Source organism: Amblyomma americanum, chromosome 8 (assembly GCF_052857255.1).
Source record: "Amblyomma americanum isolate KBUSLIRL-KWMA chromosome 8, ASM5285725v1, whole genome shotgun sequence".
Taxonomy (NCBI): Eukaryota; Metazoa; Arthropoda; class Arachnida; order Ixodida; family Ixodidae; genus Amblyomma; species Amblyomma americanum.
Genome location: NC_135504.1, coordinates 160,346,795 through 160,364,177, shown reverse-complemented (window position 1 = coordinate 160,364,177; position 17,383 = coordinate 160,346,795). Strand labels below are relative to the sequence as shown.

The 17,383-nt window shown below is 49.0% G+C and overlaps 1 protein-coding gene across 4 annotated transcripts in view; it reads right to left on the bottom strand.

Annotated features, from left to right (window-relative positions):
• Positions 1–17,383, bottom strand: part of LOC144102129 (alpha-N-acetylgalactosaminide alpha-2,6-sialyltransferase 5-like) — a 90,739-nt gene that overhangs the window by 31,306 nt on the left and 42,050 nt on the right. For all 4 annotated transcript variants that reach the window (XR_013308181.1, XM_077635428.1, XM_077635429.1 and 1 more), the window contains exons 2-3: positions 5,766–6,064; positions 3,810–3,914 (exon numbers count right to left, since the gene is read on the bottom strand). Coding sequence is in view for 3 of the 4 variants with exons in the window: in XM_077635428.1 (XP_077491554.1) it covers positions 3,810–3,914; positions 5,766–6,057 (397 nt within the window). In the remaining variant the exon portion in view is untranslated. The remainder of the gene's footprint in view (positions 1–3,809; positions 3,915–5,765; positions 6,065–17,383) is intronic.

Genomic DNA, 17,383 nt, shown 5'->3' with positions numbered 1-17,383 from the left:
TCAAATCATCGAAGTGTCAGTTAGGCCGCCGCCAGCTCACAGTCCTCGGTCATCTCGTCGATGCATCGGGAATACGCCCGGACCCGAATAAAATGCGCGCCGTCAAACATTTTCCTATTCCCCAGTGTCCAAAGGATGTCCGCAGTTTTATTGACCTTTGTTCGTACTTTCGCAGCTTTGCTCGAAATTTCGTAGTTATCGCCCGTCTACTCACAGAGCTCCTGAAGAACGATGTTCCTTTTACCTGGGGCCCCGCCCAAGTGGAAGCGTTTCCAACGCTCATCACCTTGCTGACCACACCGCCTATTTTAGCCCATTTTGACCCGCCAGACCCTACTGAAGTTCACACCGACGCCACTCGACACGGGATCGGCGCTGTGTTAGGCCAGCGGCAGCTGGGCCACGAACGCGTCATTGCATACGCCAGTCCTTTTCGTTCGGCCACCGAGCGCAACTACCCAACACTGAGCGCGATTGCCTGGCTCTCGTTTGGGCAGTTGATAAATTCCGCCCTTACCTATTCGGCCATCCTTTCACCGTCGTGACCGACCACCACGCCCTTTGCTGGCTCTCTTCTCTCAAGGACCCCAAGGGACGTCTTTGTCGTTGGGTCTTGAGACTGCAGGAGCACTCGTTCAGCGTAATGTACGAGTCCGGACGTCTGCACCAGGAAGCTGACTGCTTAACTCGTCCACCTGTGGATCCACCTGACTCAACTGAATACTACAGGGCACCTTCTCTCTTCGCCATTTCCGACTTACTGAACGTCCCTACCCAACAGCAACGCGATCCTTGGTTGCACACGATCATTGAAGGACTCGCCGCTGCTCGCCCCTATCCCTCACTGCGGCTTTTTTGTCCTTAAAGGATATAATTCTCCATCCTGACGGGCCTGACCTACTGCTTGTTGTGCGTGACCGCCTGCGCTCATCATTCTTGTCCGAACTTCACGACCTGCCAAACGCCGGACATCTCGGTGTGTTTCGCACATACGACCGCGTCCGCCACCTTTCCTTTTTTCCAGGATTATACCGTGCCGTCCGTCGCTATGTCACCGCCTGCGACATGTATCAACGCCGGAAAAAAGTATCTGTGCTGTCTGCTGCTTACCTCCAGCCTACTGACATACCTCCGGCTCCTTTCTACCGAGTCGGTATCGACCTCCTTGGTCTTTCTCCGCTGACCCGATCTGGCAATAAGCGGATTGCTGTCGACACCGAATATGCCATAAGATACGCCATCATGCGTCCGTTTCCGGCGAGTTGGGCTACAGATGTTGCGAACTTTCTTCTGCACGACATCATCATTCATCATGGTGCACCACGGCAACTCTTCACCGACCACGGCGGCTATTTCTTGTCCAAAGTCGTAGACGACATCCGCCGGTCCTGTTCTATTCAACACAAATTCTCCACAGCCTAACAACCTCAGACTAATGGCCTTACCGAACGCCTGAATTGAATACTCATAGATATTTTATCAATGTACGTCTCTCCCGACCATCGCGATTGGGATGCAGTTTTGCTTGATATCACATTCGCTTATAATTCGTCCCGCCATGACACTTTAGGATTTTCTCCTTTCTAACACTTGTTCGGCCGCCATCCTCACTTGCCTTTGGACATGTTGTTACCGCCCACCATCGCTGCGCCCACAGAATACGCACAAGGTGCCATTGACGCACCGCCATGGCGCGCCATGTTGCTGACCCTTGTCTCTCCGCCTCTCAAGTAAAGCAGAAGGCCATTTACGAGCACCGACATCGGGCCATCCACTTCTCCCCGGGGTCCCTCGTCCTCCTGTGGTGTTCCTTTCGCCGCGTTGGACTGCCTGCAAAGATGCTTCCCCGATACACCGGCCCTTATAGAGTCAGCGAGGTGACCGACGTCACGTACCAAATTAGTCCTCTATCTTCTGCGACGTCATTCATCCGCCCTGTGACTGATATCTTTCATTTGACTCTGCTTAAACCATACCACGCTCCTGATACGTCTTCTCCTTACCACCGCGACGGTGCTTTTGCCGACGGGCGTTATGTTACAGCCGTAGTATTGGACAAAAAAGATGACGAAGCATGGTGCTTGTGTGTGTGGTGGACGCGGAGGAAGAAGTGTATTCGGTTGCTGGCCCTAACTGTATGCCTCCTTGGCTATTTCTTTCTGTATATATTAATCCCCTTCTGTAAATATATATTTCTACCAGTTCAAATATGTAACTTTAGCATGATGGAAACGCTAGTAAAGAACTCTACTAGGAAGTTGCCTCGAATGCTGCCTGAAAAGAGCGGCTGGTGCAACCTATGTAACTACTATTACATCCGACCGCAGCGGTGGCCTACTTGTTTGAGCATCCATCTCGCATGCGGGAGGTGCGGGGTCCGGTCCCCAGTGCCGCCGGGTACCCACCGATGATAAAATAGGTATAGGCTTTCCTCTGCCGTGTTATCCGCTTCTTTAGAGTGAAATCCATGCGAATTCGTTCTTTGACACCACCTTGAGTGAAGGAAAACCTTGCGCCGTGGCACTCTTTGACCACAGAGGGTCTTGCGCCATAAATATTCTTCATCATCACCAACTACCCTTACGGTGATGCCCATTTAAAAATGTCTAAAAGCGCGAATGCCGACTAGGACGATCCGCGAGTCTCAGGAATGAAGTCGTTATGATCATGATTTCGGTATTATAGTGCAAGGGCATGTTTAGAATACAGCGCCATCGCTGCGTGTGTTGTTTCACACGAGGTCGGGACAAAAGGCAATTTTGGCAGCATTTATCTCCACAAAACTTGGGTTTCAGACCAGCACAAAGAAGCTTTTTGCCATTGGAAAACCGGTGGCTACGCTAAATATCAGAATTCCCGCGTCCCGCATATGAAGCGTTTGCGCTAGCCACTTGAACGCTGCTGGAGTAAAGACGACCCTGGGGACTAGCTATGAAGCCTGCACCGTAGAGGAAAATGTCTTCTCCAAAGTTGGCCTCTTATTAACACTGTGATGTGTCTCTAGCACAACTTATCGCGATCAATGACTATACAATCTAATCTAGTGCAGGTGACACGTGGAACCCCACCTCTTTGGACAATTACTGAGCAACGGAAGATGCATTTTTGAATAATGCAATCGCAGCACACTATCGTGATGATAAGCGCAATCCCTTATCATATAGGCGCTTGGAAGTCGAAGACGCTGTCGGTTACTGTGATGAAAATGTATGCAAGCCATTTTGTTCACCGAATTATTTACAGGGGTCGTTGCGGGCAGGCATAGTCAATACATTTTCAGGTATATTTCATTGCCCAGTCATGATATTAAGTTTCTGTCAGTCGCGACACGTACCGGCTTAGCTGAATTTAAAAAGTGAATGTTAATCCCGGAACCCACATGATGATCTGACCAAAAAAAAAGCACATGCAGTGGCGAGAAGCAGTAACGATGTATGAGGGAGGTCCCGCCTACGGTCATGTAATAAGGTGCCTCCCGCTGTATAGTCTGTGTTAGTTGCTCTAACCCGTCAATAACCTTTCAACATTAACTTAACACTCCACATATGCTACGCATATGCTGCCACGGGAAAGATGCCTATCTGCCAGGCTGTCGTTTTCGATTCCTGTCTTTTTTTAATGCCAGGAAAAGCCCACTATGTGTTAAGTGATTGCATTGTAATGCTTGCTGAATATTCCCGTTTCAACGCTTACGCTTCTAGACAGGTAATATCAATCATTATTTGCAGCGCACATTTTCAGGGTACTACCTGTTGTTCTATTCCGGGGTCGCACGTGAACCTCCTGAAACTGTGCGAGCCTGTACTCACCGGAGTAGCCGACCAGCGAGCAGGTGGTGCAGCTGACGTTCGGCCAGGAGTCCTCACGATCACGTCCGATGAAGTCAGATGCGCCGGCTTGGGATGACGACGCGCCTGTGGTGAGACAGTCAAACAGTGCTTTCATACTTGAAACGCCCTTTCTTTACCTGCAGTTCTCGTTAAATGCTACTAGTGTTCCTTGTAATGGATTCCTCAAGTGCACCGATTTATGACAGATTTAGTCAGAGCCACAGCAGCCGTAGACTCTGCGCTGGGCATACGTTTTACAGTTCACACCTTGCTTGCAGTTCCACACCTTGGTTGAAATATTTCTAACAGGAATACCACATTCGGGCTACACAGAAATAAAATAACAGACGTTGTCAAATGCTGTGCTCAAGTTGTCACACAAGAGTTTAGTTTCGTAGTGCTAGGAGTACGGGAGATTGCCACTTTAGTAAACGGTGCCGCCCTGTTGAAGTCGGCGAAGAATGTGGTAACCGAAACCTCTGTATTCAATTCTTGCAACGTTGCATGGCTTCCTAGTTGGGCATCATGCTTAAGAGACACGTGGGCAGGATTTCTGGCTATCTAGGCAACATCTTGTGACATGTCAGATCTTGTGTGTAGCCTAGAAGTGCCTGCGCCCGTCGGCGCCTTGCATCGTATAGTTATCACTGCAGCCGCTACGCCACTAAGGGAGAGTTTCAGAAAGACTGGTAAAAACTTTTGGTAATTTTTTATTTCAGAGCGAACACCGCTTGCATATGCTCTATGAAATAAACAGGCTCTCTGGGCTGCTCAGAAGCTTACATGCCGGGGTGCCGGAACGAGTACCCATACGCGGCAGCCCTATAGTTGCAGCGGCCTCTCACTGTGTCCTTGATCACACTGGCTCATTTATAACTGGACTTTGCTCTGAGAGCAGAAATGGCTAGTCTAGTCATAAAGAAAAATGATCCCTTGTGGGAGCAGACACGCCAAGGCTGTGACTGTACGGATGGTACCTGGCTTTCTTGTCATCACTAGTAATCATACTGAGAAACAATGGTTCACAAAAAAGAATGGCTAACCTATGCTACGGATTAGTTCTTTCCTCCTATAAACTCTCTTTTTTCTCCTTCTCTTCATCTCTTTCGCCTTCCAGATTTTTTAACTACTACAACGGGCATCAGTGACGCTCCAGTCACGGCTGTCGCTCTGAAGCGTGCATGGTGAAGAAACAGCGCAAACTGGACATAACTCTCAGGTTCAAAACACCACAGCGCGTGCAGTGGTTTCCTTTCCTTGTAGGCGCCGTCTATTTTTCGCTGTTTTCCACCATGAATATTCAACAACTAACCCACACTTCTAGTCTTCTAATGTAAAATGTGAATATAGTTAGCCCACTGCTTAGTACTGCAGCACGATTTGTAAGTAGCGATGGCAGATCTGAAAAAGGAAAGAATGCAGGATGCTAGAAATGCAGCCGAGGATGCACAGGATGCAAAAATGGCATAAAATCGATGGAAAAGAAAAAAGGTAAAAGCAGGACGAGCGCAGTTGGGAGTGCACAGGGCAGTGCTCGTCCTGTGTCCGCCTTTATTCTTGTCGGTCGTTTTTTGCATTCTCTTTGCATCATGAAGCCATACCAACTCATTCTTTTACTGAGGATGGACAAATTGGCAATACATTTGAGAAAACTGCACCATGGCGACTGATGTGCTTGGCAGAATTGTTGAATTAGTACTTGGTCTATGCGAGTTGGATCATTCTTAAAGGTGCGTTTACTGCGGGAACACGACCCGAAAGACCTAGGAGCACATGCGACAAGTGCGCTACACGTGAGTTATGTGTTCCATGCTCGTACGCGTCGTCTGCGCGCAGGCACATACTAATAAGCAGAAAGTGTGCCACTCCTTCTAGCCAGGGAACTCTATGGCGAATTATGGAAGCTGTCTGAAGGCATTCGACGTTTTCACTCACTGAATATCTGCCTGCGAGCCACCAGGTGTGGCCGCGCGAGCCGGTTGAGCCTCAGGCGCTCCCGGTGGAGATCGCGGTGACGGGCGTCTAGCGGCTCTGCGCCGTGCCGCTGGTAGGTGCGGCCCCGCACCTCGGGCTCGCCACCAACGTGCCGGGGTCGCAGCCTGTGCGTACTGTCGACGAGCTCACCCTCGCGGTCGCTGGCGAAACCGGCGAGCAACTGGAGCGTGCACAGCAGGCACGCCAGCCACACCACGGCAGGGACGAGGGAGCGGCGTAGCAGACGCCACATGTCAGTACTGCAGGGGTCAGGTGTGTACACTATTAAGGCGCGCACAGAAATTTTATGCGTTTCCATTTGAGCGCGAAGCCACTCGTGCGCTCACCAAACCCGACCACGAACCTTATCAACCGGTCTTACGGTATTGAGCCCTTCCGTAGCAACACCGACGCCTTACATTAGAGAAGAAATTGAGTCCGTATCCACAACTGGGATTCGAACCCGCGGCAGCGCGTGCAAATCAGCTTCGCTGGCCAGTGCGCGAGAGCACTAGGCTATCGCCGCACCAGAGCGCATCGCGTGTTAAACTGCAACACACTCTCGCGCATCGTCGCCTTCGTCCACCCGTACATTCGGACTATAACCGGCTTAACGAAGTTAAAACCTTGACACTTTTTATTGTCATGAATTGCCTTGAAAGACGCCTACGGGCCTAGTCATCATGAAAACGAGCTCAGAACACCACTGCGTGGCGTGAATAATTGGGTACAAGCGACTTCGTACCACACGTTTAGGTCTCGGTCGCCCAGCGTTTAAGTGCACCTTGGCGTCACTGTCGACCAGCCGACCTGGATTACCATATACCTGATGACGCAGACGTCGCCGGCAAGCACTGGTTCTTGCGAACAAACACTAAGTTTGGTGACGTCCCAGAAGTCTGGCAAATGCACCTTGAGGACGCACGATACGGGCGGATATGTCGAGCGGCTCTTGAAGACACTTAAAATAATCCTAAATTATGTTCCACTGCACGCCTGCTTGAGGAACTCGCTATAAACCGTCTCCTCAATCCCATGAAAGAAATCATATCGTTTGCGTTTGAAATATTTGGTCTGTCTCTTGTGCTCGCGCTTCCTTCCTGCTGTGGAGTTCGGAGAAGTTGGGCATGGGGAGGATTTCCTGACTACCACCGCGAGGGTGGGTGAGCCCTCTTGGGGAGACGTGGCTGCAGGAACATCGGGTGCAGAGATAATAGCGTCCCCACATGTTCGATAAGCAATGCCGGAAGCAACGACGACCATAAGCGTATTCGTTCCGATCCTCAGACCACGAAGTGCGGTATCAGTGTGGCCCCCTTCGGTCACTCTTGGGTTGAACAATTGCCCGAGTGCCGCACGTTCGACAGAGCTTCCGCGTTCCGGTCACCAGTACAAGATCTTTCAACCCCTGCTGGGAGACAGCCTGCATTCCTGTGTCATGCAGGCGCCTTCCGGGTCAACATGGGCGCGGTCCGGACACACGTGCGCGCCCACCTGGAGGCCGCGTGGACGACAACGTGACCGAGTCCTGTTCCCTTTCCCTCGACCGAGTTGCGAAGAAACATCAGGACCGCCCTGCCGTGGGTGGTACCATCAGTGCCATCGTGTGATTGGACATCATTCTTCGAACTGTATTCCCCAACTAAGGATCTGGAGAATACGAAGAGTATTTAAGGAGCTGCTTGTTTGATGCCTAGAGAGAGCCCCCTTCTTGAGAGGTATCAGAGACTCCCGACTCCTAAGAAGCTCTCTTTACTGAGAAGCACTCTCAGTTGCCCGTACTTGTACATAATGTAAATAGTCCTTGTATAAAGTTTTCCAAGTTTTCTTTCTCCGATCGTGCTCGTCTCTTCTCCGGCCCAGTCACGCTACCTGAATCGCAACAACTGGTGGCAGCAGTGGGATGCTGCTACCTGAATTCCAACACCCCCTTTAAGGCTGTCACATGGTGCGAAGGAGGTCCGTAAACTCTTTCCTTAGCCTACCAACCATCATGGCTTCGATTTGTTGCCTCAAGACAGCTCGTATCGCTTCCTGTCACCCCCAATGCGAAAAACAGCATGCTGAGGAGCGTAACATTGAAAAATGTACAAAAATTATTGCAGCAGCGACCGCGTATAAGCCTGCTCACTGGTGCTTGGAGTCAGGCGACTGCAGTAGTTTTACATAAATAGATCAATTTGCAACTGCAGACTGCATCCGTGCTGTGAAGGGAAAAGCATTAGTGTGTCTTCGCTTGTGTTCGACCTCGACGCAGCTTGCGCACAATGAAATGAAATGAATAAGCGCATCTGAACGCTGATTCCACAAGCGCTGAATTCACATAGGTCCGAATGAAAAACTCGGTTCGAATACCTGTCGCGAGCTAGCCTCAAACTTGACTAGCAGACGTATTCCATGTCCAACGAGAGCTCCTATGACATCTCACGGGACGCCACACGACGCACACTTACGGAACAATTTTGAAAAGAATGTCGGAGAAACGCGTAAAATTGGAGATAAATATGTCTGCGGTTCGAATCACTCTTGCAAATTAGCCTCTTAACTGACCAAGAAGCGCATGCTTATAAAGAGCTACCGTATGATACCAACTGCAACGGTGTACGACGAACGGTTGCATCATAAGTTTGACGCGGGGGTCGGGAAAACTGCCGCTAAACGGACGCCCGCCAATGGTGCGCTCCTGCTCACACGTATGGCGCCCTACGAATTCTGTGAGCGCCGTCCCGAGCGGTGATGCTATCACCATAGAGAAAGGGATTCATAAAGAGCGGAAACTCGGCGATATATGGCTCCAGGAAATACGTAACAGAATATCTGGTATCTCTTCTCTTTAGTGGCACCACCAATGTTAGCGCGCGTGCGCGGGCGGCGCGGGCGAGCCTCACCACATAGCATCCAGACACCAGGATTTCCACTGGCACTCCGTTTAAGCCCCTCCAGAAAACTGGTCTCACCAGGCGTGAGCGTTCACTTCTTTTGAGACTCAGGGTCGGCTGCTGCTGGATGGCGTCCAAAAAGTAATTCAGAGGCCTCGCCCCCCTCTCCTAACTGCTCATCCTGTGGTGACACAGAAACCATTGAACCCTTAGAAACCTGCTTGTGACCTGCCTTACCTACGACACCGAGAGAATCGCTCTCCTTAATACATACCGCAACCTGGGTCTCCCTACCGACACAGAAACAGAAATATTGTACCCCAACAAGCACTGACGTCAGCCCTGCAAAGCCTCATCAATTTTCTAAACATCACGGGTATGTCCACAATGCTTTAGGTTATATCTGGCCTTCCCTCTTGCCCCAAGTGCTCCTAGCCAATTGGCAGCACTCCCTCCCTGTGTAGTGTTTCCCTGGAGGGAAGCCAAATACAGCATCTAACCAATCATGCCACCAAGCAGAGGAGGCGGAACGAAACCAGGAGACGGTCGTCTGCGCGGATGCGCCTGTCAGCGTTTTAGGACGCAGACTGCGTTTTTTGCGTCTGCTACGAAGACCTATGAATACGAAGATCTTCGTATTCGTCGTGAAACTCGCGGGGTTTCTGACGACGGCAAGGTGAGAAATGTTTTTTTTTAATTTCTCTGCATTTCATGCAGTTTACGCTGACTGCGCCGGCCGGTGCCTTGAATTACGCAGTTCATGAAGAGGCGTGCACGCTTCGTGGCCTGTCGGCTGTTGTGTGGCACTCCGGCATTTTGCGGCAATGCGAAGGTGATAAACGTGTAGTGTTTGACAAACTACGGTGCATATCAAGCAGTTTCGCTAAATACGCCAGCCGACGCAATATGGCGGTTGTGGGAGGCGCGCCTACACTTCATCCTGCTCCCACGACGGCGCAAGCCATACCTCCGGTCGGTGCGCTGTTTGCGAAGGGCGCGCCCGTGCTATGTCCATTGTGTGCTTTGCCAGGCGGTTAGTTTCGCTTGGTTGCGTGTTGAGTTTTACGGGATGCGAAGTTTTTTATGGCGTTCTCGCATTGTTATTATGCGCGCGCAACTTTCAAGACTGCCCGGAAAAAAAGCAACGCATGAAAAGCTCAACAACTAGAAAATGCGTTGAAGACTCCGTCGTCTGTTCCAGTGAAAACGCGCATTGCAACCCCGTAGTGACATAATGGGAGTGCGTTTTTCTAAACGACCAGGGGAAAAAGGAAAACCCGTATAAAAACAAGGACCTGGTGCATCGAAAATTGTCTTCTACGTTCCTGAAAACATGCAAATTGCATCCGCGCATTTGAACTCGGTGCTTCAACACACTGTGAGCGACTGGTTGGGAACCCGTGTACAGCCGTCACGGTGCCAAACATTTGTCGAACAAAACGCACATTTGGCCGTGGAATAGATGTCAGAGCTTTTCAAAGGCAGAGAATAACGTTGGGGAACGGAGGAATGGTTAGAAATCATTGTGAGATATCTTGTTGTATTGTGCTGGTGCTAACATGTTCCGCATTCAAGGTTCGTAAAATCAAGTTTTCCTTCTTGATAATTTCGACGCTTTCGCGTGTTTCGCCTGTTCGCACAATATTTGTGTAAGGTTGATCAGACCGACGCCTGCTCGTAATATACATTTTTCATGTGACGGTGCACAGTGGTAGCGACAGCCACTCCTGTGAGGCGTGTTGCAGTAACAATGGACGCGAAAGAACCATGGAACGAGCTGAGCGGTGTGCATTGGGAACGGTTTCTGTATCGGTGCTGGGTTTATGTGCAGGGTCTTTCCACGCCAGACGTCCCACACGTTGTGCTCGACCATGCCAAATTTGATTTAAAATGTTGATGGAAACTTATCGTAACGTGCGTAGTGAAATCCTGAAATATTTTTGTCGAAAAAAATGTATTCTTGATGTGAGGGCTGATTGAATATTTAGAAAAGGCGGCAAACAAGGCACTGCTCAATAATTAATAATAAGTTCAAATTTTTAGGAAACCCTTCAAAGTTTTTTCGTTGACATTTGCACAAATTCTGGCTTTCAATATAAATCGGAGCATACAGCTTTCCACGGCATAAATATATTTAAAAATCGATGCAAACTTATGAAAATATATTATTTTGTTCTTTTTTGTTTTAAATATCATTTTGCTCTCGAAAATTCGACAACCTCCATTTTGTTCGCCTTGATGCCTACAGCGTGTAATAAATGTTACAGGTGAATAAACTGCGTACATTGGAATAAAAAAAATACTAAAGTAGCAAAAAGTGCGTTTTAAGCCAAAAACACTCGTTAATTTTGCCCTGAGGTGGTCCAAGTAAAAACAAGAACAATAGCGCCTTACATAGAACGGTTTATTGCCCTTGATTTCTGAAATTCTTGTCAAGATTATTTCTGTTTAAAGCGAGTAAAGCTTTTCTGAAGTTGACATCTCGGGTCGTCGTCTATTAACGCCTCTTCACCGCAGAACACGGCACCTGGCATGGCACTAAACTTATGGCCAAATAACTTCGTTCGCTGTCGTGCATTTTTACGGCTTGAGCTGAAGAAGATATCGCGCGACACTCGGCGGATGGTATGCCATAAACGAGACTGTTTTCGCTTTCGAGGTTCGAACAGACCCGCTTTGGTGCGGGGCGGCCAATAGGAGAAAAAGAAGGATATTCAACGTGCTGTCTCGCATGGACCCCGAGGAGGGTTGACCAGCTGGCATGGCAGGTGTATCACAAGTGCTTTATATGTATCCGAAAAAGAGCGCGCGTCTGGGTGCGCACGTGAAGGTGCGAAGTACATGCACGCCGCTGCGGCGAGTAATTTAAGGCGGAACCGCATGGCGCGATTCAGGCGCGATTGACGCGCGGATACTGGGACGCGCGCGTCGTTCTGACGCGTGCCGAGCACGAAATCGCGCCGCCGCGTGCTGCTGCTCGGAGTAGAAAAAAACACCTCGCGCGGCGCGTCCGGGGCGCGTCCTCCAATCAGATTTCAAGTAAGTCACGTGGTATTTGGTCACGTGGCATTCTTGGTTTTTGGTTTTGCCACTAGATGGCCCTACTCTCTGCGCATCTCGACGGAACCTCTTCGGCGCATTTTTTTTTTTTCGCTCTGCAGAACCGGCGCGCACGTGAAAAACACGTGCTACTGTTTCGTGCGCGCATCGTGTTCATCGAAAATGGAGAAAGCAGTCTTCAACGAGGCCCTTATCACGGAAGTGGAGAGGCGTCGCGTCCTGTGGGATATACGCGACCGCCTCTTCTGCTCTGTAGTAAGCGCCCGAAACTCCATTTTCTATGTCGAGTTGTAAACAAGCAGCGGCCTCTTGGCATGCAGAAAGTACATAGTCGCAGTTTCGCACACACTCTTCCTGCTCGAAATTAAGCTTGATAAATATACTTCGGAAAAAAAATCTCGTTGTGTAATTACACTAAGATTATTTCTATTGCAGTGTTGTGTAAGTTTAAGGGCATATTACATATGCGGTAGCAGGGACAATTTATGTCGTTGGGAGTTACGTTGTCTGGCAACCCGGAAAACGCGCCGCGAAGGCGCCGCTCCCCTTTTTTCGTGCGGGTGCTCGCGCGTTGACGGCAACGCGGGCGTCCACCGCGCGTCGCGTTTTTCGCTCGCGGAAAACGCGCCATGCGGTTCCGCCTTAACGCGAGACGCTCTGGCGGTGAACGCGGCCCGCTCGCGCGTAGGTGCGTCGCTAGCATGAACGCGCTTCGCCAGCATAGTGGCTCGTCTACAGTTGTCGCTGGGGTATTAATGCAGAAATTGCACTGATTAAATCAAATACAACGAATACATCACATTGGAAACAACCGGCCATGAGCGTCTGACGGCCACAAGGGTCAGGTACCCCTTGGTGCTGCTGCGTCGCGGATAGTTTCCACTCAAGATCGTTCTGGTCATTTCCAGATCGGCGTCTCACAAGCTCTTATGCTGGTGATTACGTCTGTGATGGAGCCGACAAGAATGACCGACTGCGACAGAACCACACCGAACAATTAGCTCGCATGAGCATGTGCAGCTCCAGCAACGTTAAGAAAACCTTCGCCCACGAATACCTGTCCAACTAATCAAAGTTCCCATGCCTGCCGTGGGAACCTCACTTCAGAACAAGAACTACACATTTCGCGTGGTTGCAGTGTCGGCAGTATCGTGCTCTGCGGTGAAGAGGAGTTAAGAGACGACGCAGCTTGCGGCCCGAAAGATCGACTTCAAAAACTATTTTACCACTTTAAACAAAAGTCACCTCGATAAAAACTTCAGAAATGAAAGGCAACAAACCGTTTTACGTAACCCGCTATTGTTTGTATTTCTACTCGGACCACCTTAACGCGAAATTAACGATTGTTTTTGGCTCAAAACGCACTTTTTGCAAATTTAGTATTTTTTTTACTCCAATGTATGCAGTTTTACCACCTGTGACATTTATTTTAGATACTAGGCATCTAGAGGAACAAAAAGGTTAATTATTAATCTCCGAGAACAAGTTGACATTTAAAACAAAAACGGCGAAAATGGTACGTTTTCATACCTTTTTAAATTTTGTAAAAATATTTATGCTGTGTAAAGCTGCACGCTCCGAATTATATCGAAAGCCAGAATCTGTGAAAATGTCACTGAAAAATAAATTTGAATAGTTTTCCAAAAATTTCAACTTGTTATTAATTATTGAGCAGTGCTTGGTTTCTCGCCTTTTCTAAATATTCAAACAGCCCTCACCTCACGAATAATTTTTTTTTCGACAAAAATGTTTAAGGCTTTCACTACGCACATTACGATAAGTTTCGATGAATTTTTCTGGACAAATTGGAGACGGTCGAGCGCAAGGTCTGGGACGTCTGGCGTGGAATGACGCTGCAGCAAAATAAATATTAATTTCACAAAGCACCTCGTGTCTTTAATGGACTGGCACTGCTTGACGAAGGCCGCGGCGCAGCTGAGTGGATGGCCGGTCAGGGGCGCCCGGAATGTATGTTTTCATCTTTCTGGACCGAAAGTAAGTAGATAACAGTAAGAGACCATAATGAAGAGAAATATTGCGCCTCGAAGGCGCGGCAGGCCGCAGCGCATGCATTCAAACTGCGCGCTCCTGCTCAAAACGAAGCCGGAAGTCACCTCACAGAGCCGCTTCGTGCGCTAGTCAGTTAGGCCGCTGGGCCTTATGGGAGTGTCCGCTCTTTATGAATGCCATTCTTTATGATATCTGCCGCCACCTCACTCTGCCGCAAGTGCTCTCTCTTCTCTACGATCTCTGTACACACACAAAGACGCCGACGGCTTATCACGAAATGGGTCTAGTAAGCTAGCGCCTTGATATACAGAACGTAACACCCCGATCCCAAGAAGCGGAAAACGCGTTTGTTGCTGTCGCCACAGCCGCATTACTTCCTTTGCGTTCGAGGCTCGCGTTCATGCAGAAAAGCACTGTACTTTCACGGCGTCCGTCAGAGAGCGGTACTTCTAGGCGTCAACTCCGAGCGCTTTTAATGCGCTAAGGGCATATGATGTCTGTGTAATACAACTTTCACAAGAAAGCTTGCTGCTTTCAGTTTTCGCCCGACAAGCGCGCTTAGTAGCCACTGAGTCTTGTACTTAGCAGCGAGCCCTCGCTGGAGTCGGCAAATGCTACGAGCATTTCGTTCGTTTCCATTCACGCAACACAAGTTAGCGCGAGACGTCACAAAAAAACTCACAGGACGGTTACGACTGTGCAAAGCGAGATGCAGCGATAGCTGAGTTGGCGTTAAAATGCAGACAACCAAAGAAATGTTCAAGAGTCTAGCAAGGCAACAGCAGCTCACAATTGAGAGCGAGGTGTGGAAGTGGTAAGGTAATACGTCTACTTACGGCAGGTAGTGACCGAAGTTCCGAATCACGAGAGCCATATAATTCGAAGGATAAGAGTCGGGTGGAGCGCATATGGCTGGTTCTCTCGGATCGTGAATAGCAGGTTAACAATATCCCTCAAGAGAAAGGAATACAACAGCTGTATCTTACCGGTACTCACCTACGGGGCAGAAACGTGGAGGCTAACGAAAAGAGTTCAGCTCAAGTTAAGAACAACGCAGCGAGCTATGGAAAGAAAAATGATAGGTGTGACCTTAAGGCGCCGGAAGCGTTCAGATTGGGTAAGTGTACAAACGCGAGTTAATATCCTAGTCGAATTCAAGAGGAAGAAATGGGCTTGGGCAGGGCATGCAATGCAAAGGCAGGCTATCCACTGGTCCTTAAGGTTAACGGAGTGTATTGCAAGGGGAGGCAAGCGTAAATGTTTGCGGGCATACGGTGGGTGCAGCCGGCAAAGGGCAGGGTTAATTGGAGAGACATGGGAGGGGGCTTTGCCCTGCAGTGGGTGTAGTCAGGCTGATGATGATCATTATGTGTAGGCGTTTAATTTGGGGGATATTTTGAGGAAGAAAAAGATACAGTGACCTCATATCGACCTGCACTTGCAGGCGGCTGTTTCAAACATAGCCAACCATAGGCTTACGCGGCCCAGGTGATATGAGTGTCATGGTAACCATAGTAACGCACTCATCGGTTACGCCGACGCCAGACGACTGCGGCCCGAAAGCCAGGGTCGGGCGCCTGACAGCTATCGGTTGAAAAAAAGCGCCTGAAACGGCAGATGGCGCCGAAAGTGCCCAAACGGCTGCACTGCGCAAAGTCCATGCCCAAAACCCAAGGCGTTTCAATCTTCGACCGCAGTTTCGATAAATTTTCGTGACTCTTCGATGTCTCGGTTCTGAAACTCGGGCTGAGCCTATGTTTAATGGTAAAGTGTCACCTGCTAACGATTCCAATATGGTCAGACGCAGAGGTTTTAATGTCAAAGGCGGTGGGGCTGCTGAATCCGCCGAAGCGGGTTTGATCGGAGATGCGGCGACGGTATTCGGACGCATAAAAAATGAAAAAACGCCCTTGTAGTAAGATATGGGTGATTCTTGAAAAATATACCACAAGGTCAAGATAAATCCGAAAGCTCCACGATTCCATGTCTCGTAGTCCGACATGTACTTTCTCTGCGAACAGCTTCACAACACCCAGCGATTCAAACAACGTCATTCAAAAGGTCTGGCTTATACTTCACCGCCAGGTTGTTTCAGACGCTCACTGAAGCACGGGCAGTTTCCGTACGAAACTGGCAGGGATGAGTTACAATACGCTGGGGTCAAATTTAATATCTTGGACGATTTGCTTTGAAACATGATACATTTGATCGATATCTTTGTTCCAGCTCCTCTGCCAACTTGTTTACTTTACTCATGCATTTCTGATGGGAGGTCCCAGCACTGTTTTACTTTGGGACCTCTTAGAGAACTAGCTTTTATGCACTTATGATTGATTTGTATTTCGCTATAATAAACCTTCAAACGCATTAAACATCTTTAGAGAACTATTTTCGTTTGCATTTCACAAAATATCAATGCACTGATATTTTTTATTATTTATCTTTTTTTGCATCTACACCTCGTTTATGCCCCGTGGAGCTGGAGGATAGAGATTTGTCAGGCTGTTTCGCGGCCGTAGCTCCACTATCAGTGTCATTAATTGAAACTTTGCCTTCCAGTTCACCACTCCTGTTAAAAAGTCCGGTTGATGCGTGCGCACAGTGGACACGAAGATACGCATACACCCCCGTTAACTGCCTCTTCACTTTGAAGCCATCCACTATCGCGATACGGAACGGTTAGCAGCACGATCCACTCGATGCCGACTTTCAGTGGCTAATCTCACTCTTCTCTTACGCCTACATATGACACTATGCTCGGTATTTCTCCAGCTCGGCTCAGTAACCGACACAATTGCTGCACGGCTAATACAGCTTGCGTGGCAGTTTTGTAACGCGAAAGCAAGCTGAAGAAAAGGATGGCATGATGCAATCAGATTTCTTTTAACGGTTGGCAGGCCTTGCGCGAGCTGCGACCTTTCGTCGGCTTAGAGACCATTATAAATATCACCGGCGTCACGGTACCCTAATCATGCGGCTGTAGCACGCGACAACTGCTCTGGCTTCCTGGACTGGGGCCGGGCACGTCGCATAGCTGGACAGGCAGTCGCTGTTGAAGCCCTGCAGAGCCGCTGCCCGAAGCCCATTTGGTGTCATTCGGAAGTACTCGAGCTTGTATGGGAGCAAGGGCCCTTCTACACTGCTGTTTCCTCTTCATTCCGCTCCTTTATGTAAGCAGAACGCCTCTTAATTGCGCAGTTACGGACGTGCGTGACAACATTACTTGGAGAAAAAGCATTCAAGAGAGCGCCGAGTAAATGCAGAAAATAAATTGGACTTAATCTAATGCTGTGATTCTTATTGTAGCCTAATTCTTATGCATTTTATCCAGCATGTTGCTCTCATGCATTTCTCTCGCAGAACATTGTTAGGCCACCTATCAGACATTCCACCTCATCATTTCTCATGTTATATAATTTCTCGCCGATGCCCTTTAGTAGGTATTTAACGGCCGCATTTTATGTTCTCCCCCTCCACCCCCTTTTTTTTCTTTCTCTAGTTTAACCTTTCTCGCACCGCTCTCCTTCGGTCTTTACCTCCCAAATTTCCTTCCTCACGCAAAGTACCATGCCAGCGATGTTTAAACGTGGGCTAAATTCTCAGCTTTTTCATTAAAGGGATTCTTTCTCT